The 22,384-nt window shown below is 51.4% G+C and overlaps 1 protein-coding gene across 2 annotated transcripts in view; it reads left to right on the forward strand.

Annotated features, from left to right (window-relative positions):
- Positions 1 to 768: 768 nt before the first annotated feature.
- The window catches only part of CPNE5 (copine 5), a 90,908-nt gene continuing 69,292 nt past the window's right edge, over positions 769 to 22,384 (forward strand). For both annotated transcript variants that reach the window (XM_057700460.1, XM_057700461.1), the window contains exons 1-3: positions 769 to 863; positions 14,755 to 14,795; positions 16,953 to 16,999. In XM_057700460.1, the coding sequence (XP_057556443.1) occupies positions 769 to 863; positions 14,755 to 14,795; positions 16,953 to 16,999 (183 nt within the window). The remainder of the gene's footprint in view (positions 864 to 14,754; positions 14,796 to 16,952; positions 17,000 to 22,384) is intronic.

Raw genomic sequence — 22,384 nt, forward strand, 5'->3', positions numbered from 1 at the left:
CAGAGATTCACACGCTCGCACAGACACACACTCGCGCGCAGACCCCGCCCGCGGCCCCGCCCCGGCCCCTGCGGGCGCCCCCTCCGGCGCTCGCGGACCCCTCACGCAGCCCTCCCGGGGTGGCGGGAGGCGGAGGCTTCGGGTAGATTTGATTTTCCCGCAGCCCGGGCACTCCGGAGCCAGAGCCCGAGCCGAGGAGGTGGCGCTCGCAGCCGCGTCCCCGGCCCCGCCGCCGCCCGCGCGGAGACCCAGCGAGAGGCACCGCAGCCCCTGCGCTCCGGGCTCGCTGCGCGCTGCTTGAGTCCCGCCACCCCCGCAGCCCGCACCCCATCCGGCCCCCCACACCCCTCTCCCTCTCCTGCAGCCCTTCTGCCCCCCTCGAAGCTCCCTGCCCCTCTCCCGCTGCCCCTCTCTACGACTCCGTGCGTCCCTCCGGGTGCCCTCTCCCTGCGCCCCTCCGCCTCTCCTCGCTGCGCCCCTCCGCCTCTCCCCGCTGCGCCCCAGCTCCCTGGGCTCTTTGCCCCTCTCCGCTGGGCCCCCAGCCTACTCGTCGCGTCAGCCGCACCCCCTCCTCTATCCTCGGCCCCCGCGCCCTCCGCCCCCCTTCCCTCTCTCACTTCCCACGCCCCCTCTTCGCTCTTCTCTCTCCTCCCTTTGCCGCCCAGCCCCGGCTCCGGAGTTGGGGAAGAGCCCAGGGTTTCGGTTGCTCCAGAGGAGGCGTGCATCGCGCAGGGATTGACTAATTTCGGGTGGGGGGCGCGGTGGGCTATGGAGCAGCCCGAGGACATGGCGTCGCTGAGCGAGTTCGACTCCTTGGCGGGCAGCATCCCGGCCACCAAAGTGGAGATCACCGTGTCCTGCAGGTGAGCTGCCCGCTGGCCGGGTCTCCCGGCCCCGCCCCTGGACCCGGAGCTCTTCTGCTCTTGCGGCTCCAACCATCTACCTCCGTGCGCCCTCTTCCAGAGTGTCCTCTTCTCCAGGACTCCCCTCTGCCTGTCCAGCAAGAGCCCCTGCCCAGCCAGGGGTGGCGACGGCGAAATGGGAAGCCAGGCTTAGGGCTGTATCCCGGAAAGTTTGCGCTCCGGGCTGTTGTTGCGAGGAGATAAGAAGACATAGGAACGGGGGTCCAGGAGCCCTAGTCGGGAGAGGGAGGTAGTAAAAGGACATAGCAGGGTCTTCACAGCAGTCTGTTTCTGATCATCCTCTCCCCAAATCGAGAAGAGAGTGACTTGCCTCATCCCTCGCAGGCGTGCCCAGCCTCTGCCTTTTGTGCCCTCCTTCCCTCTCTTGTCTCCCCTCCTTTGCCCCAACACCCTCATCCTCTCCTCCCTTACCCACCCACCGTTCTAGACCCCAGGCTTCGAAAGCCTTTCTTCACCTCCAACAACAAAACTGACTCTCAGGAAGGGATCAGATGGCTCATTCATACTGAGTTGTGGATAGCTGATAACAACTTAAAGTGGCACCATTAGAAAAACAATAACTGGGGGTATGAAATCTTAAGCCAGAGGACTAGAACACTGAGTGTGGAATTTTAGAGTCCAGCAGGGTAGGGGGAGGAGAGTTTTTGTGGGCTACCATCCCCAAATCCTCAGTCGTGTCACACAGGCTTAGGGAGTCACTTCTCCCCCTGAGCTGGGGCTCCCCCAGGTTCTCCTATCTGAGAGGAAGGCTACCCCAGGCAGTAAGTGGTACAAGTGGGGAAGGGGGGACTTTTCCCTAGTGCCATCACCCTGTGGCTGGCCTAGGGTCACTGCCTTGCTGGGACTGTAAGGGGCACAGTGGCCTAGGCAGAGCCCACCTCTTGAGTTTCCGCTGGAGATGCCATTCTCCTGCCCCAAGTGACCAACAGCATTTCTGGGGTCCCGGGAGTGCACTTGTTCCAAATCACCCACCCCATCCTCTTCCAGGCCTCTCTTTGGTCGGACCTTTCACCCACCCTTATGGCACCCAACCCTGTGTTCCCAAGTTGTGGCACTGGGGAGGTGTAGATGGAGCCAGAGGGATGTGAAAGAGGGAAGGGCTCGGGCTGGGGGTGGGGGTCGGGGGTAGGGTGAGTGGGAGTGAGGTTGAACACAGCTGGCCCCCTGCGTCAGGCCCTTCTGGGGGCTCCTGTGATAATCCCACATGTCTCCCCTATGGTCCCACACACGGTGTTGTCAGAATTGTCTCCCAAGGCCATTTGTATCTTGCCATTACCCTGCTGGGAGATTCCTGACAGCCCATTAGCTCCTGTCTCACCTCCTCAGCCATCCACAGCTGCCCCAGCCTGCCCTCCTCTCCCTGTGGGCGCGCAGCCCTGTGCGCCTGACGCTCCTTCCCAGCCTTCAATCATGCCTGTGTCAGAGCTCTCTCAGGATCCTTTTCACCTCAGAGCCTCTTAACAGCACCTTGTCATCTCTGCCAATTTGTGTCCCCCCATCCTGAGAAGCCTGACCTCGTGCTCCCCACTTCATCCATCCTTCTCACCCATGAGACACGCAGCCCAAATCGCTGCCTCTGTGTCCCCTGGGTCCTGAGCGCTCAGCCGGGCCCACCGGGTCTCTCACATGCTAAGCACAGAGCCTCTGAAGACATCTCAGGTGTGTAGATTTCATTCCTCTTTCCCCAAAGCAACTTTGTAAGCATTTGAGGGCAGGGATCCCCACCCTGACTCAGACCCACAAACCCTCTACTCCAGTGGAGGGGAGAGGGGGCAGAGGGCACAGGGCATTGTGGCTTTGAAATCAGACCCCTTAAAATGGAATCTGCTCCACCATTTGGGGCAAACTTTTAGCCTCGGTTTCTGCCATTTGTCAAGTGCAAACAACGAACCTGTATTCATGGAGAAACCTTATTCGCAGAGGTAACCCATACGCTTGGAAGCATGGCTGGCACGTAGCCGGTCCTCAACAAATACTGTTGGAGGAATTAACTTACAGGAGTAGAGGATCATGAAGCACCCAGCATGCTGCTTTGCACTTGCTTTGCACACAGTGGGTGCTCAATAAATAACTACAATGATTACTGTAAGCCAGTAGCACTTGGCTCCTCCTGTTTGCTCTCTGGAAGTGGAGGTATCTAAGGACTCAAACCTTTTGCCTAAGCAGTAGCTAGGGATGCAGTTGAGTTCCTGGGGGATGTGGTTCTGGGATCAACCCTGATGTTCATTCCCTTTCATGGGACATCAGCCTGAGGAGGGTGTGACCCAGGCCCTGCTCCCTCCCTCTCTAAAGCCAAAGGGTAGGGAAAAATGAGCTTTGGTAGGAAGGGGTGAGGAGGGAGGAGTCACCTGGAACAGAGGGGAAGCAAAAAAACAATGTCGGTGGACTTGAAATTGTAAATCCATCTCTTTACCTCAACCAGGTCCAACTATCCAGTGTCTAGAACCGATTGAGAGAGGGAGAGAGAGAAAAGGAAAAGGAGGAGAAGGGGAGGAGGAGGAGGAGGAGGAGGAGGAGGAGGGAGGAGAGATGCAGAGATGCACAGAATGGCTTTCTCCAGCATATTCTATGCTCCATGGCCACTGATTAATGAGAGCCAAAGCCTCCTCCCCTGCATCTCATGGTCAGCATTGACGGAGCCCCAGGAGAGGAGGCTGCAGGGTGCCCCTGCCCTGAGCATCTAGGTGACACCTGCTGGTGGGCAGGGAATAGTAGGGCAGGCAGAGGCGTTGGTGGACTGAGAGCTCCAGGGGGCTTCAAAACTGACAGCAGGGGATGAGGGGGCCAATGTGTCAAAGGAACTGGAAACTAGCGGTCCTGGGAGCTAGTTCCCTTTCCTCTCTGCTCCTTAGGAAGGTCCCTGCCAGCCCCTGCAGTCCTAGGAGGCCTGTGCTGTTGCCTAGGGGAGGACCTGACCCCCCCACCATGCCTATCCTAGGACACTCCTAGCTGAGCAAAGCTACCTGGCACAGGGGCATGTCTGAGTCCCAGCACAGGACCACTGTGAAGGCAGGTGACACTGTGGGATGGACATGTTTGGGCCCCTGCTTCTTCATGTTGGATATCTCCTGGGCTAAACTATAGTCCCAAACAATTGTTTTTACTGATTTTGGTAAACTCGGGCCAAAGATTTTAAAGCTTCTGGTTGTCTGGCTCAGTGCTTAAGAACATGAGTCTGTGGGGTCTGTCTACCTGGGTTCATATCCCTGTGATCTTGGATAAAGTACTTGACTTGGGCCTTAGTTTCCTCATCTGTAAAGGAAGCATAATAATCCTTATCACAGTAGAAGGATTAAATGGATTAATCCACGAATAGTAATTTATGTTGCCTGTTATTTGATACCTGAAAGTAAATAAAAAATCTGTTTCTACAGCTGGTTTGTATGGGTCCTGGAGATCTGATCCATCTAGAAAGTCCTATTTCCCACCCACCCCACCCCCAGCTTTTTGGACATATATTTGACATATCGTGTACATTTTGAGATTCTGAGGGATTGCTTTGGGAGTAAGGTAGATGGTTTGTGAAAACAGATTCCAGCAGACATCGTAGAAATTCCGAGTCACGAGCTTCTCTTTCCTCTGATGGTCTGTTCCAGACCTTTCCTGACTTTATTAGCCTCCCTCAGACCCAATCAAAACTCACCTGTCCAGTGTCCCGTTTCAAAGCCCCCACTATATCTCTTTGCCCCATCTGATGCAGGGATCCAGGCCAGCGTGTTGGTTAGAAAGAGCAATTTGCATTTTTTATGTAACAGGAAACCTGTGCACTTCCCTGTGGGGTCTTGCTGGCAGAACCAATGCATAGTTCTACATGGCGGGGGTCCCAAGACCCACAGGGAAAGCAAGAAGGGGAGAATCCAGAGCCAGGCAGTGGCTTAGCCCTGATGGGATCTCTCAAGCAGCTGCCCTCTGCCTTCCAGCTGGCGTGGGCTGGTGGGCAGCCGTTGCCTCTGCCCCAGAGATGTTGTTTCTGCTGTCTGTTCAGGTTGTTGTTTTGCTGCCCTGGGGCTCGAGAGGCAGCCTAACTCAAGAGCTGTGCCCTCAACCTCTCAGAAGGGGTGGGAATGGGCTCAGACAGGCAGGGGGAGGGTGGCTTTGGGGAAGGAGGGGTCTGGGGGCAGTGTGTGGCAGCTGTTAGAGCCAGTGCTAGGAAAAAGAGGTCCATTCAGCCACTGACTACAGTAAGGTACTGTTGAATGGAGCCAGGGGAATAATAACAGTGGGATTTATTGAGTGCTTACTGCATGCTAGGCACTTAACATCTGTATTAGGCTGAACCATATGCAATTGCCTGTACTCAGCTGTTTTTAACCTACTCAAATAGCAATTTGGTCCAAACTCAGATTATTATATTAGTTTTCAATTGCTGCGTAGCAAATCACCACAGTCCTAGAGCTTAAAACAAGAGCCATTTACTATCTCACAGTTTCCGTAGGTCAAAAGCCCAGGCACAGCATAGCTGGCTTCTCTGCTCTGGGTCTCCCCAGGCTGAAATCAAGGTGTCTGCAGGGGCTATGATCTCATCCGAGGCTTGAGGTCCAAGCCAAGCTCATTTAGGTTGCCGGCAGGGTTTAATTCCTTGCAGCTGTAAGATTAAAGTCCTGTGTTCTTTTTGGTTGTTGGACTGGGGCGCTGAGCTCCTACAGGCCACCCTCAGGTCCTAGCCATGTGGACCTCTTACAACATGGCAGCCTCCTTCTTCAAAGCCAGTGGGAGAATCTTTCCAGAGTCTGCTACTTAATATAAAGTAGCAGGAGTGAGTATCCTATCATATTCCCACTCACACTCAAGGGGAAGGGATTGTGCAGGCTTGTACACCAGGGGGCGTGGATCTTGGGGACCATCTTAGATTTCTGCCTACCACAATTACTGCATCTTTTTTAACCTTTTTTTAACAATCCTGTGAACTAGATAGTAGTATTTTCCCTTTTTCACAGAGTAGGAAATCAGGGTTCAGGTTAAGAAACCTGCCCAAGGCTGTACAGTTAATGTGTTTTGGAGAGGGGGATCCAAATCCAGTTTCCTCAGACTTCAAAACCTTGAGGGCTTCTTTTTTTTTTAAGGTTTGTTTGTTTGTTTGTTTATTGGCTGCACTGCTGCGCACGGGCTTTCTCTAGTTGTGGCGAGCAGGGGCTACTCTTCATTGCAGTGCGCTGGCTTCTCATCGCAGTGGCTTCTCTTGTTGTGGAACACTGGCTCTAGGTGCACAGGCTTAGTTGCTCCGCAGTATGTCCTGGAGCAAGGATTGAACCCATGTCCCCTGCATTGGCAGGCAGTTTCGTAACCACTGTGCTACCAGGGAAGTCCCCTTTGAGGGATTCTTGAGGTTGAGGATTGGGGTCTCTGATGATGAGGATTGCGGTAAGGCCTGGGTACCAACCATGGTAGATGTAACCAAGAAGTAGGTACTCTATCTCCAGGGATGAGGGAGGCCTTCCTTTCTCAGTGACGCTTCTGGTTCTGGGAGGCAAACCCAGAATCAGAGGAATCCCTAGGGAGCAGAGACCAGAGAGAGTCATGGGATGGCAGCTGACCTTCCATGGCATCCAGGCCATATGGTAGTAGCTTACCATCTGTCCTCTCCCAGCCCAGTTCTCCCTGTTCAGACTTAAGGCCATTGCTGGAGGTGACCTACCACTGGGAAGAGAGAGTAGGGAGGAGGTGATGCGAATAAGGCTGCAACAAGCTTTGGGGCACAGAGGAGTCAGGTTCAGTTAGGAATGCTTTGGCTGTAGGTAACAGAAAATCTGATAGTAGGTCAAATCCAAAATACGTTTATTTTTCTCAGGTCACAATGAGTCTGTAGATAGGATATCTCAGTTCTGGTTTGTCAGCTCACTTTGCCATCAAGGACGCAGCTATCTCTCTATTCTGCCATCATCCAAATGGTGGGCCTCATTGTTACAAAATGACTGCCTCTTTTCTAGGCATCACAACCACATCCAAAGACAGGAAGCAAGACAATGGGCCAAATGCCTCTCTTTGAAAAGTTCTTTTTATCTAGAAAGCACAATCCCTCCCAAAATCTCTCAGCAGACTTCCCCTTCTATTTCAGTGGCCAAAGCTAGGTCTCATATCCACCCCTAAACCAGTATATTAGTCAGTTTGGGCTGGCAAAACGAAATACCATAGACTGGGTGACTTAAACAAGAGAAATTTATTTCTCATCGTTTTCAGGGATGGAAGTCCAAGATCAGGGTGTCACGTTCTGGTGAGGACTCCTGGCTTCAGATGGCCACCTTCTCACTGTTCTCACGTGGCAGAGAGAGAAAGTGAGAACAGAGACCAAGTTCTTATAAGGACACTAATCCCATCATGAGGGACCCACCCTCATGACTTCAAATAACCCTAGTTACCTCCCAGAGACCTCATCTCCAATACCAGCACATTGGGGGTAGGTGTTTCAATGTATAAGTTTTGGAGGTTACACAATCAACAGCAACAAGGGACAGGAGCCTATCTTCTGTGACTTCAGGCCATCTGCATCAGGTACCTGAACCAGCGTGGACTCTGTTAGGAAGGGAGTGAGGAATGCTTGCGGGGTGGACAGCCATGGCTTCTGCCACAGGGAGGCTTTCCAGGTGACCCACGGGCTACCTGAGATCCCTGGGGCTACAAGGGGCCTGGAGTTTGGTGTCTCTGAGGGCTGACTCCTCAGATTTTCCTGCAGTCAGTGGACAGCCAGTGTTAAGTGACGGGGGACTGATTTTCCAAGTACAGCTTGGCTGGACCCCTGACAACCTCTTTTCCTGCTAGTTTCCTGGTCAAGAAAAAAAGACTTAGTGTGATTCCAAAACATTGCAAAGTGCCTCTGCCTCCTAACTTTACTTGCCTCTGCTGGCCTAGCATAGTGCCTGAAGGTCCCAATAGGAGAAATTTTAAGACTTGATGAATGGGATTGGGGGTGGGGAGAATGAGGGAGAGAAGAATCGAGCATGCTTCCTACATTTCTATTGTAAGCTATTGGCTTCACAACTGCACAAGGCAGGTATGTGATTGCACAGATGAGGAAACTGAGGTTGGGTAGCTTGTCCAGGGTCACAGAATTACCACGTGGCTGTGTGGAGATTCCAGTTTGAATGGATCTGAGGCCAGAGCTCAGGCTCTTTTCCCTCAGTCACGCAGCTTAGGAGGGACAGTTATTACAATAATTAATAATAACAAAAATGCAAATAGCTCCAGGAAGGAGAGCTCTTTGAGCCATGTGAAAATTGCTTTTTAGACCTTGGCGAGGTTTCTTGGCAGGGAGACAGTGCATGGGGGTGAGGAACCGGATCTGAAAGGGGAGATGGGCGAGTGCCAGGGGCTGGGTACCAAGGTCCCTCTCCTCCTCAGCTCCCTCCTTGCCTTTCCTGGGATTACTTCTGCCTGTTAGGATGGAGAGTAGGGCAGGGGGAGATGAGAAGCCCTCCAGTTCTCTTCAGGTGTCCCTTTGCGAGCAGCCCTGATGAAGCTGGGGGCAGGAAAGAGGAGAGTGAGGATGTGAGGGGCGCTGCTGGCCGGGGTGGGGATCTGGAAGGCCCTGGGTTTTGGTGGTGCAGGTGCCCCCCGTGGCACCTCTGAATGGGCTCCGGCTTCAGAGTTCAATCTCAGTGTTCCTGGCCAGCTGGATGACACGGCACACCTCAGCCCCAGCTGCCTTGCCTGTAGAATGAGGCAATGTCTACCTCCCAGCCTTGATACGTAGGGTGAATAGGTTGTCATAGGTTAAGTACCCAACCAAAGGATTTGGTGTAGATTATATCCATGGTTAATGCGACCCTCTCCCACCCTCTCTGCCTGCTTGGGATTGACCAGATGTTTGATGTAGAGTTGCTCCACAGAGAAATAGGGTGTTTCCGGAGGGCCCCTCCAGCTCTGGGGTCTCTCCAGCCTCTTCAGGATTCCTGTTTCTTCCTGATGGTGGCTCCCCTGTCCCCAGTCTGCTCTCCTCAATGAAGGCTGCACAACAGCCAGGTGAACACTGATGGCTGAGGACATGCAGGTGTTCTAGGTCCTGACCAAGCCCAGGATTAGCGAGCAGGGAGGGGAGAACACGGGGAATCCCTAGAAGCCACCTCACTCTCCACATGGCTTTCGTGAGCATTTATTGTATGCCGGGCACTTAAATGCAAGTTACTGTGTGCCAGACACTGTTCTGTTTTGCATATATGAACTCTATTAATTCTCAGAAAACCTGTAGGAAAGAGGGACTATTATTATTACCCCCACTTTACAGATGGGGATACTGATGCACAGAGAGGCTAAGTGAGGTCATACAGCTAAGGGGTAGAGCTGGTTTTGGACCCAGCATTGAAAATCCAAGCTATGTGCTCAAGACACAGCTCTGCCCTCAGGGAGCCCCAGTCTGAGGGGACACACAGCCCTGCCTCAGGGAGCCCCAGTCCGAGGAGGGGAGACGTATTCTCTGAACACCACCAACTTTTTGCCAGAGGTTGGAGGGGTGCTTAGGGAGGCTTGTTGGAAAGAAGTTAAACCATATTTTTTTAGCCTTTTGAACCTCATGAACCTCTTTTGGAATATGATGAAAATTCTGCAAAAAAGAATGCATCCATATGGACCAATATGCCACATTTTGCTTATAGTTTCAGGGGGTCCATGGACCTCTACTGGGGACCTCCAGTCCAGGAAAGGCTGAGATGAATGCTCTTGGTGTGTTTCCTTCTATTCTATAGCCAGAGTCATGGCTAGTAAATCCATGCAGTATGTACGGGCTTCATTTAGAGACAACCTAAATGTGTGATAATCAGTTTACCCAGCAATTCAGCTCAGGAGGGAATGCGTCTCCCCCCTCCGACTGGGGCTCCCTGAGGGCGGGGCTGGGTCTCCCCTCAGACTGCAGCTCCCTGATGGCAGGGCTGTTTTTCCTCAGACAAGACTCCCTGAGCAGAGGGCTGTATCTCTTCCTCTTTCTGACTGGAGAGCCCCAGCTTCTATTCTGACTCTTCTTTTTTTTTTTTAAACTAATGGGGAATTTTATTTTATTTTGTTTATTTTTATAAATTTATTTATTTATTTGTTGGCTGCATTGGGTCTTCTTTTCTGCGCGTGGGCTTTCTCTTGTTGTGGTGAGCGGGGCTACCTTTGTTTTAGTGCGTGGGCTTCTCATTGCGGTGGCTTCTCTTGTTGCAGAGCACGGGCTTTAGGTGCTCGGGCTTCAGTAGTTGTGGCACACGGGCTCAGTAGTTATGGCTCATAGGCTTTTAGTTGCTCTGCAGCATGTGGGATCTTCCTGGACCAGGGATCAAACCTGTGTTCCGACTCTTTTAAGCCTCTTGTGGTAAAGGTGTCATCCTCAGGCCCTGTCCTTTAGCACCAGGCAGGAATTCTCACTTCAGCCTTTCCAGCTCTTTCTGTCTTTGCTGGGGTCTTCTCTCTTAATCTCCCAGTGCACGGTCATTCTTCCTCCAACTGTTTTTTAAATGATTTTGGGGGAGAGGGTGGTAAGGAAACGCCTTCGGCTCTGCTCCCTGGTCTTGATTTAAGGAACAAATGAAGCCAAGTTTTAAGCTGCCACTCGGACAGCTGAAGAATTTTATCCTTTTTTGAGGAAAAAATACATTTCACCTGTTGGAAAAAAAAGTCTCTGAGTTCTCCAAAGAGAGACAGTGGAGAGAAGCCCTTATGGTCTGGTCTTTTGTGTCCTTGTGGTTTGAGCCCTGCTTCGCCGTGGAAGACCTGGTTTTTTGCCCCTTGGCTTCTCACTGACTCTGTGCCTGTAGGCAAATCACTCAGCAGCTCTGAGCCTTGGAGTCCTCAGTGAATCAGCCCCAACAGGGCACTGGGAATGTATGCGATGGGATGGGCGTCTCTGGACCTGTGAGTGCAGAAGTGGCTTGGGTCTCCCATTCCGTCTCTGCTTTGTCACCAAGTGAGCCAGAGCACTCGCCAGGGAGAGAGGCCGCTCTGCTCAGCAGCAGGCCGACGACGATGACTAACCTGTCTGATGAGCCTCACTATGTCCAAGTGCTCCACAGCAGTCCTAAGGGAGGAACTCAGGCTTGTTTTGTTTTGGTTTGGTTTGGTGTTGGTTTTGTTTTATTTTAATTTTTAAACTTTTGGCAGTATTGGGTCTTTGTTGCTGCACGTGGGCTTTCTCTAGTTTCAGCAAGCAGGGGCTACTCTTTATTGCAGTGCGTGGGCTTCTCATTGCGGTGACTTCTCTTGTTGTGGAGTACGGGCTCTAGGTGCTAGGGCTTCAGTAGTTGCAGCATGCGGGCTCAGTGTTTGTGGCATGCGGGCTCCAGAGTACAGGCTCAGTAGTTGTGGTGTGCGGGCTTAGTTGCTCCACGGCATGTGGGATCTTCCTGGACCAGGGATCAAACCTGTGTCCCTTAGTGGAAGGCGGATTCTTAACCACTGTGCCACCAGGGAAGTCCCAGAGGAACTGTTATTTAACTCCACTTTACATATGGGGAAACTGAGGCCCAAGGAAGGCAATTAACTTGTCCAGAGGATGTGAACCCAGCTTGCGTGACTACAGCGCATACACTTAACCATTAGGCTCTACAGCTAAGAGGAAGTATAGGGGCCGGGCCTGAGAGTGACCATGTTGGGAGACAAGAGCCTTGCTCACCCATTGGCCATTCCTTTTGGTTTTCCTTCATCCATCCAAGTTGCCAGGGCCCTGCTCCGAGTCAGGTGCTGGGTTAGCCTGAAGCAGAGTTGGGGTCCCTGCCCCAGGCAGAGACAGAGGCACCCCTAATTTTGCAGTCCAGGGTGTGCTGAGTATGGTAACGGGTCCTACAAGTCAGAGGGTGTACAAGGCACAGTACAGGTGAGAGAGAGCTCAGAGGAAATGGTTGTTGGTCAGTGTCTGTCTAGGGAAGGCACAATTGAGGAGAACGTATAGGAACGGTTCTGGAAGGATGGTAAAGATAATCTCAGCAGAGTAGAGGGAAGAGAGTTTGCATTACTCTCAGGTATCATGGCCAGGATGACCCATGCCCCAGGGCTCAGTGAGAGCCCTGAGGTCACTGGGCAGGGAGCCACCGAAGCTGGGTTCTAGTTCTTATTCCAGCTATGTACCTGTTGCCCAGGCAGGACCTGTCTGCTTCTCTTTGAAGGTAAGACCCAATATCTGTATCTTTCTCTTTCTCTCAATATTCTCTCTCACTCTTTCTCACTAGCCTAGACATGACTGAACCTGAGTTCCAGAACTAAACTAGGAGGAGACCCAGACCTTGGAGAAATCAGTTGCCTTCTCTCCAAATCTCACATTGCTGATTTCTAAAGGAATTAGAAAAGTTAACCTCTGAGGTCCCTTCCAGCTTGAACATTCTAGGGTTTTCTATAATTACAGAATTTCATTATAGAATTCAAAGATAAACCTCAGCACTTGCTTTAGTAGAAGAGTTCTCCCCCCACCACACCCCTACTCCCCCATCCCCCAACCCTCTTTATTACTTTCCAGCTCTTCATCACGTTTCAGGTTCCACCACTGTTGGTCATCTTTGGAATTTAGGCATTTTGTCCTTTGTTTAAATCAATACAGATGCTCCTGCCCCAAATCCTAGCACCTGCAGGAGGGGAGGGTCAGCCCAGGTCCAGGTCAGCCCACCTCAGTGTGGATAAGCATATATAAAAGCGGTATCTTACCTGTAGCTCCTGCTGCCTTCTTTTCAGAGCTGCCTGTGTATCATTTCACCTGATGCTCACTGCAGTGGCTGGGAGGTTTATCAGATGGTTTCCAAAGTGACAGCCACTGGGAGCAGGTCTGGTAGAGGGGTGATGGGGGCCAGCAGAGGGGTTCTGTGCCTTTGGGTCATGGAGGGCTAGCGGGGTAGCTGCCTTTGGGGAGAGGACCCTGAATGAAGAGACTGGAGCAGAGGATGGGAATCTGATCGGGACCAGAGCTGGGGTGATTGATGAGCACCATCTGGGCCTCCCCGGGCAGCAGAGGGTGGCGGACGCTGGCACCAGGCTGCTGCTGCATCTGTCTGTCTGTGGGTTGGTGTTTGGCGCCCACCTCAGGGTGGGGAGCATGGGTGTTGGGGTTGACTGTGGGTCAAGTTGTCCAGACACGCTGTCACTGCTGATGGCTTCAGTGACGGTGACTTAGGGTGTGGTCTCCTTCTAGACCTTTCTGGCTCTGCCACTGCTTGTTATGCAGCACGGCCACTGCCTGCCCCTCCCTGGGCCTCAGTCTCCCCCTCCTCAAGGGGAAGGTGGAATAGATGATCCTGGGGGGCCCATCCAGCTCTGATATTTGGAGTTGGAAGCCACCTAGCATAGGGTTTCTCCTCTCTGGGGAAAGGGTGCAAGGGGCATTGGGGCCCACAGGGGAGCGTGGGAGTGGAGAGGGGGGATGGGAAGACCCCGGGGGACAGCTGGGAGGGAGGTGGGACATGGCTAAGAAGGTTGGCAAGGGCAGAGCTTGACTTTAGGACCGTGTAGGAAAGAGTCAGTAGCTCCAACAAGAGGGAGGGCTCACAGGAAGCCCCTTCAGCAATAAAGCCCTTGCTTCAGCAAGGGTCTTCAATGAGTGGGTCTCTCGGTGGGCACCTCTGGGAGGCTGTGCGGAGCACAGCTCAGAGCTGTCCCTGGGAGGAGGGAGGAAGCTGGGCATTTATCTCCCAACTCCTGCCCATCACTGGCTGCCATGGGGAGTGTAAACTTTCTGGTATTTGCCGCCCTGCCCACCTGAGAAAGCCCTTGGAAGAGAAGCAGGAGGAGACTGTAGGTGTGTACAGGAACTAAGAGGGCTGAGGAGGTAGGGCCGAGCATCAACAGTCTTCAAAGCTGGCACTCTTGTCTCTGTTGTACAGGTGAGGAGGTAGGCTCAGAAAGGCTGAGTTACTTCCCAGCCAGAGACCAGGTTTCATCGGGCCATGTTGCTTCCTGACAGCAGCTGGTTCGCTGCGGCATGAGGGACACCAGGTGTGCAGGATATGCCCTTGCCTGATCTCCCTAGGATCTCCCACCTGTAAAATGGGATAATGCCTACCCAGTACTGACTTTGCAGGACAGCATGAGAATTGGGAGCTAATATTTGCAGAACACTCAGCAAAGTGCCCGGGATTCCGCGAGCAGGAGCTGTGATTGAACTGAGGCAGGGTGGGAGGGGCTCCACATCTGTTTAGTGATCTCTCTGCTCCCAAACGTTGTGTCTATCATCTTTGTTTTTTTTTGGCCGCGCCACATGGCTTGCGGGATCATAGTTCCCTGACCAGGGATTGAACCCAGGCCCCTGGCAATGAGAGTGTCTCGTCCTAACCACTGGACTGCCAGGGAATTCCCAGTTGTGTCCATCATCTTGCTGCATGAGTTCAAGTCTAATTGTTAGGACCATGTGTTAGTTCTGGCCTTGACCACAGAAGGACCCTGTTCAAATGAGTCCGCATCCCCTGGGAGTTATCATTAATTAATCCATCAGCACAGGTGAGATGGTCAAATAAACTGGCCGTAAGTAGAGCCCTGAGAGAATGGGACGTTGAATGGGTAAGTCTTGATGGCTTGATTTTATTTTATTTTTTCTGAGACAAAGAAGTGGTAAAAGGAGAATTTCTAGAACAATTTCTAGAACATTGGGCAGATTGAGATTTGGCCCAAGAGCAAGGGGCTGTGGGGTCCAGGGCATCAGGGTACGCAGGAGTGTGTGGTGGGGGGGGTGGGGGTGAGAGGCATGGAGCACCACACATCCTAGGAGCTGAGCTGAGGAACCTCTGGGGCCTGCCCAGCTCCAATGAGCCCTAATAAACTGTGCTGAAGGAGCCTCCTGGTCCCTGTTTGCCTGAAGCCAGGCCCGAGGCAGCCTCCGGGTCTCAGTAACAGCCTGAATCCCCTGAGATCCTCAAGCTGTGCTAACTCCTGCTCTCTCCCCCTCTTTCAGGAACCTTTTGGACAAAGACATGTTCTCCAAGTCCGACCCATGTAAGTCCTGCTCTGACAGTAATAACAGTAACAACAACAGCGACGGCATTATGTTTTGTTTATGGTTTTTGTTTTCCATGGTAGTTTATTCCAAGATATTGAATATATTTCCCTGTGCTATACTGTTGTTTAGCACTTGTTGCTTAACTATTTTAGGTGTCGTAGTAATCCCAAACCTCGAATTTATCCCTCCCCCACCTTCCCCTTTGATAACCGTAAGTTTGTTTTCTATGTCTGTGAGTCTATTTCCGTTTTGTAAATAAGTTCATTTGTATCATTTCTTAGAGTCCACACATAAATGATGTCACAATATTTCCCCTTCTCTCTCTGACTTACTTCACTTAGTATGATCATCTCTAGGTCCATCCATGTTGCTGCAAATGGCATTATTTCATTCTTTTTGTGGCTGAGTAATATTCCAATATATATACATGTACCATATCTTCTTTTCTTTTTTTTAGGACTTTTATTGAGATATAATTGACATACAATAAACTGCATACATTTAAAGTTCACAAGTTGATATTTTTTTTCGTATTAGTAATGTATATATGGCAATCCCAATCTCCCAGTTCATCCCACCCCAGCCACCACCACCCCCCCCGCCCACGCCACTTTCCCCACTTGGTGGCCATATGTTTGTTCTCTACATCTGTGTCTCTATTTCTGCCTTGCAAACCAGTTGATCTGTACCATTTTCCTAGATTCCACATATGTGTGTTAATATACGATATTTGTTTTTCTCTTTCTGTCTCACTTACTCTGTATGACAGTCTCTAGGTCCATCCATGTCTCTACAAATGTCCCATTTTCATTGTTTTTTATGGCTAATATTCCATTGTATATATGTACCATATTTTCTTTATCCGTGCATCTGTCCATGGACATTTGGGTTGCTTCCATGTCCTGGCTATTGTAAATAGTGCTGCTATGAACATTGGGGTGCATGTCTCTTTTCAAATTAGTTTTCTCCAGATATATACCCAGGAGTGGGATTACTGGCTCATATAGTAGCTCTATTTTTAGTTTTTTAAGGAACTTCCATACTGTTTTCCATGGTGGCTGCACCAATTTACATTCCCATCAACGGTGTAGGAGGGTTCCCTTCTCTCCACACTGTCTCCAGCATTTATTTGTAGACTTTTTGAGGATGGCCATCCTGACTGGTGTGAGATGGTACCTCATTGTAGTTTTGATTTGCATTTCTCTAATAATTAGCAATGTTGAGCATCTTTTCATGTGTCTATTGGACATCTGTCTTCTCTGGAGAAATGTCTATTTAGGTCTTCTGCCCATTTTTTGATTGGGTTGTTTGCTTTTCCTGTTGTTGAGCTGTATGACCTGTTTGTATATTTTGGAAATTAAGCCCTGTTGGTTGCATCATTTGCAGATATTTTCTCCCAGTCCATACGTAGGCTGTCTTTTCGTTTTGTTTATGGTTTCTTTTGCTGACAACGGCATTATGACTACTACAGTGGCCAACACAGGAGTCTGTACTGAGTGCTCACTATGTACTAGGCACTGTCCCCAGTACATCAAGGCTGTCTAATGCTTCACCAATATTGTCTAGAGAAAGACAACTGGGGGGTCTGACCCTTCCCAGCCCCCATACTTGTGAAACCTCAGCACAACCAAGCAGGTATGGGAGGCTCAGGGTGTCCGGGGCCAGAAGGTCTCAGTCCCAGAGAAACCAGTGCATTTAAGAACCCCAAATGTCTGTGGCCTAGGGGGATGAGCACTGACTTTGGAGCCCAGGGTTCTAGCCCTAAGCAGTGCTGCTCAAGTATATGACCACAGACAGCTCATCGGCCTCCTCTGATCCTCAGTTTCCCCATCAGGGAAGCAGGGCTGATGATAATAATAGGCCCTATGAGGCCACCTTGGGTTCTAAAGGGACAGGTGGCTTTCAGATGCTTCCTCCTGCCACCTCTGCCACCCAGTCCTTCATCATGCACACCTATCTACCTGCCTCATATTTTACACTTGCTCTGGCCTAGACACACCTATGTTCTGGGCCCCCTCCTCCAAGCTGACCCCATCCCCACCCAGACCCAACACTGCTACCCACACCAGACCCTCCAGGGCCCTCCCCATCTGGGGCCCACACCTTCCTCTTGGCCTGGGGTGTTAACCCTTTTTTCTCTCCTCTCCTCACAGTATGTGTCATGTATACTCAAGGGATGGAGAACAAGCAGTGGCGGGAGGTAGGTACTGGCCCTCTCCCACCCTGGAAACACTAGCCTGTCCCTGATTGTCTGTCTGTCTATCCATCTAACTCTGGAGTCATCCTGCCTGATGTGTTTCCAGCTTCAGCATCTAACCCCCGTGAAGGATAGTAACATGTGCAGGATCTTGTCCCTGCTGATGCAAGAAGAGACTGAGGTGGAGAGAAATTTCCTGTCTTCAGGGAGCCCCAGTCTGAGGCAGTAGACAGGGGGTCCAGGCCCACCAAGATCATGGCCTAAGACATGGTACAGACAGCATCTAGCACCATATCTCAGCCAGAGGAGCCTTCCCATGGTTTTTGACTAATGTGCGTGAGTGTGGCTTTAGTTAGATGATTTCCCTGCTCAGAAACTTTCTGTGATTCCCCTCTTCTTTGAATCAAGTCTCAACTGCTTAGTCTGACTTCCAAGCTCTGCCATAACTCAGGAAGACCCACTTTCCCAGTCTTATCTCAGCTCCATTATCCCCACCCGAGTCCATGTGCCTTTTGCCCCTTGTGACAGAGTATTTAAGGACAGAGCAGACTTGAAGGGCTTGCTCTCAAGAATCACAGACACTCTTAGTTTGGTGGGTGCTAGATACCTTCAGTCTATTCCCCACCCAGAAGCCAGAGGAATCCTATTAAAACCCAAGTCAAATTCTGTCTCTCCTCTGCTCAGAGTGCTCCAGCAACTCCCATCTTGCAAAACCACCATCTCTGTGGTGCCCAACAGGCCCTACAGGGTCTGACTTCCTTTACCTGGCTGACCCATCCCCTAATGCTCATTCCCTCCATCACTTTGCTCCAGCCACACCTGCCTCCTCCTGCCTCAGGATCTTTGCACTTGCTGTTCCTTCTTCCTGGAATGCTCTTTCCCCAAATGTTCACGTGGCCCCTCCACGGTTCCCTCAGATCTTGACTCAGACATTGCCCTATCAAGGCCTTCCCTTGGCTACCCAATCTACCATTTCAACCTCTCCAGCGCACGTGCCCTTTCCTGCTTAATTGTGTCTCCTTATCGCTTTTCACCATAAACCATCAACGATACTCTGGTCTGCTTATTTATCTTGTTTGTCATGTGTCAGCTCCATGAGGGCAAGGATTTCATCTGTTTCAATAACTCTTACATTTTGAGCACCTGGAATGGTGCCCAGCACACAGTAGGTGTTAATAAATGGCTTTTGAAGGAATGACTGGATTAGGAAAAGGAGCCGGGTGACAGAGGCTGGCAAGGATGTGGCAGCTGTTGTCTCGTTCCTGTCTCTGCTTCCTTCTTCCCTCAGACCTTCCGTGCCAGCTGGTTTTCAGGGGCAGAGAATAAAAGGGGGAACTGGGTCAAGGGGGAGGGTCCTCGTAGCCCCTGGCTCCTGTCTGAACAAAGAAGGAGCAGACCTCCTTACTCTTGGAGAAGAGGATCTGGCCAAGCAACGTTGAGGGCAAAGTGTGGGAGGTGAAGAATGTTTTCTTCCAGGGTTGAGGAGGTGGGGGTAAATTTACCAGGCTCAGATCTGAAGGTGGTTTCCCGTGGCCTCTGTAGCTGTGCAAGTTGAGCTCACTCCTTCTGGTGATCAGAAGGAGCCCAAGGATTGGACGGGAGGGGATTTGACCTTGGCAGCCCCACCCATGCCCTTCTCTACTTGGACCTGGGAGGGAGGCCCAGGGGCTCTGGATAGAGACTCAGCTTGGGGTCTCCACTGAGAGAGGGAAGCACCAATGGCTAATGGGACAGAGGCAGCGCCAAAGAACAGAAGGACAGAGGCCCAGACCCCAGGGCCTGCAGAAAGGGAAGGAAGGAGAATAGTGCATGAGATGACAGAAGCCAAGAGCCCACAGGGGCGGGGGTACCAGGTGACTTGATGACAATGAGAACTGCCGGTAAAGCTCCAGTAATTCAGACTTCAGTAGCGAACCTCCCCTTCCTCAATGGTGGGCTGACAGGAGCATCACCTGCCCTGCTCCCTGCTCCTCCCTCCCTCAGGTTTGGCAGAAGCACGTGGCCAGAAGGAATGAATCTTATCCATAAACTGTATGGGAAATATTTCTACAGGGGCTGGGCTAAAGGTGACTTTTTCACCCTCTCCAAGACTCTAAGCCAATTAAAGCATAAACCCGATTGCTGGGGAAACGTTTAGCTTAAGGGAACTAATTACTTTTGAGGCATTTTGGCCAAGCTTCATAGAGAGCAGGAGTGTCTTAATGTCTCGGTGACTCATTCAGCAACGTCTGGAAGGGCCTCTTTAGACAGGTGCCACTCCGCGAACCCTTAATTACATCCTGTAATAAGACTAGTCTGATTTGGGTCAGAGTCCCCAGTAGTCCACGTTGCGTCTTTTTTTTTTTTTTTTGGCTGCACCTTGTGGCATGCGGGATGCTAGTTCCCCGACCAGGGATCAAGCCTGTGCCCACTGCAGTGGAAGCATGGGGTCTTAACCACTGACCGCCAGGGAAGTCCCCATGTTGCATCTTGTTATCACACACACCGCAGGGTGGAGCAGAGGAAAGGTGACAGGCCTTGGAGTGAGATACACGTGTGCTTTCACCCTTGCTTCCAGCCCTTCCTGGAACAAGTTGTTTAACCTCTGTGTTTCCACATGTGTAATACGGGGATAGTACCTTGTAGGCCTGTAGTGAGGGCAAAGCAAGATGATGGATATAACACGCCTGCTGTGTAGTCATTGTTCGGTAAATATCATTGCCTAGCACTATCCAGAGTGTTCGGGCGTTACTGGTCCCTCCTCCCGTTTCAGTCAATATTTACAAGAGTAAGCGTTCATGAGGTGCTGGAGGAAAGAGGGAGATAGGCCAAAAGGAAAGTGTTTCCCTGCAAGCACAAGATGGAACTAGGGAGAGTGCAGCCTGGAATGGGAGATTCCCGTGCATAAATAATGGTAACAGAGGATGTGATGAGAGGTGTTGATGAGAATAGAATGGGAGTTCAGTGGAGATAAAATTACAGCCAGAATGTCATTCAGGTTTTTTGATGGAATGTGAACCTAAACACAAGCCATGTGGCTAAGGGGTACATGATGCGGAGCAGAGGAGAATGTGGGTTAGAGGGAACTTCAGGGCTCAGCTGGCTCACCCTCCTCGTCCTACGGAGGAGCTGGACTGGCCTCAGGTGTTGGAATCAGCGTGCAGGGGGAGTGTCCACTTGGAGGGCCTGAGTCGGGCCGGGTTTCAGTGAGGCCGGGGGATGTACACAAGGGCCCAGCATCAAAGATGGCGGTGAAAGCAAAGGCATCGAGGTGGCTGGAGGAAGCAGACCAGCCGAGGTCCGGCAGAGCCGGGAGATATAATAAAGGGCTATTTAGGAAGGAGTGGGTGGGGTTCAGGGAAACCGGCGTGGGCTGGTGAATCACAGGGGCTGCTGACAGTGGGACTACTCCAGGCCTGGGGAGGTAAGGGGTGGGAGTGGTTCCTGGAACCCCAAGGGAGCTTGTCTACAGGAGCAGGGGCCCTCAGTGAAGGACATGGTCAGCCCAGGCAACGTCTCCCCACGCTCGGCTCTCCTGCCTTCACCTCCCGTTAGTGGAACCCCACTGGAAGACTTAGGACAGGGACGGGGGAGCTGTTGATCTAGTCCACACAGGCTGCCGTCCCGGGTACAGAGCACGGTGGGGAAGGGCCGGACGTAGATCCAGAGGGGCAAATGGAGACCTTCCGGAACTGATGGCTAGCAGATAAGTGAGGCTGGTATTCAGGGTGTAAGGCTGGTAAGATACAGGAAGAGGCAGCTGAAGGGAGCTCATGACTCTCAGGCTGAGGACTGCTGGGGTCATAGGGTCAGAATGTCAGAGAGGGGACTGACTCTGTGTACAAGAGGCCGTCGGCACCATGCCCCAGCCTTCGAGGGGCGGCAGTAGCAGCACTCTGTCGCGTGGGCTACCCCTGGGGACACAGGCTTCAAGCTGTTTCTGGAGAAGGGAAGATACCCTCAGATACCTCAAGGCCCTACTTCTTTGCCTGATTATTTGTGTGACCCTCAGAGGAAAGTATCAGGAAGGGAGAGTTTAAAGAATGATCCAGATCCAGCTCTGTGGAACTGCCCCTGGGATGCAAGACTGTTTTTCCCAGTAACGAACCCATTCCCATGGCTCCACCTGCTAGTTCATCGCAAACATCTCCCTATTAGTGGAATCTTAGCCGAGAGATATTCATTCCATGGCCGGAGGGAGTCAAGTGCATGCACAGCAGTTTCTCCAGGCAGGGTCTGACCCCATGTTTGCATAAGGCCAGAGAAGGATGAAAACTGCTCTAGCAGCCCCTGGCTGCTGTGTTTCAGCTGATTTTAACTGTTTGGGTCATTTTAATGCCTTCTGAGAAAGCTCCATCTTCCCAGCACCTAAATCTGTCACTGCACTTTATGAAAATTGACTCAAGATGTAATTTTAGCCCAGGAAATCGAGCACTATTTGCATCAAGGCTTACCAGGGCCTTCTGCATGTCCTGGGAAAGGCAGCATGGCCAGGTAGGAGGAGTCCTAGAAACGTTCTCCCTAGGAAGAGGGAGCCGTGCTTGGTTCCCCATTTGAAAAGTGTAGGGCACACAGCCAAAAAAAAAAAAAAAAAAATTCACATTGGGAATTCCCTGATGGTCCAGTGGTTAGGACTACATGTTTTCACTGCCTAGGGCACTGGTTCAGTCCCTGGTGGGGGGATCTAAAATCTCACAAGCTGCAAGGCGTGGCCAAAAAAAAAGAAAAAAAAAGTGTAGGGGGTTGATCCCTGCCCCTCCCTTGCCAGGTGGCTGTCCAGGAAAGGAGGAGATGGGTATCATGGAATCTTAGGGTGTCCTGCTGATCAACCCACACCACCTGCAGGACATGTGGCCCCAGCCACCACACCCACGTGTCCCTGCCTGAGCGCTCAGTCTATTTTTGAGCAGCCTCAGCCCGTTGAACATCTTAACGCCAGCTGGGAATGACATCTCTGAGTGTTTGGGATAATCTTCCTCGGAGCATCTTGACATGAGCCTCCACATAACTTTGACTCAAGCTCCTGTGTGCTAGGGGATGAATGCTGGGGACACAAAGGAGGACCAGACACTGTCTACAGCCAGAGCTCACTTTCAATTCAGGGAGGTAACAGAAACAACAATAACAGCAATAGTAACTCTGACAGCAAACACTAATCTAACAGCGATGTACCAGGCACTGTTCTAAGCATTTACCGTAGTAACTCATTTAATCCTCACAACATCCCTAAGAAGGAGGTAGCAACAGCATTATTATTATTATTATTATTATTATTAATTATTATTATCAGCCCCATTTAACAAAAGAGGAAACTGAAGCACAGAGAGGTTAATGTGAAAGTAGTTTCTAGAACATGATGTCAGAAATATAATAGAGTTATATACAAAGGGCAAAACTCCACTCATTCCT

The sequence above is a fragment of the Hippopotamus amphibius genome, chromosome 11 (genome assembly GCF_030028045.1).
Source record: "Hippopotamus amphibius kiboko isolate mHipAmp2 chromosome 11, mHipAmp2.hap2, whole genome shotgun sequence".
Taxonomy (NCBI): Eukaryota; Metazoa; Chordata; class Mammalia; order Artiodactyla; family Hippopotamidae; genus Hippopotamus; species Hippopotamus amphibius.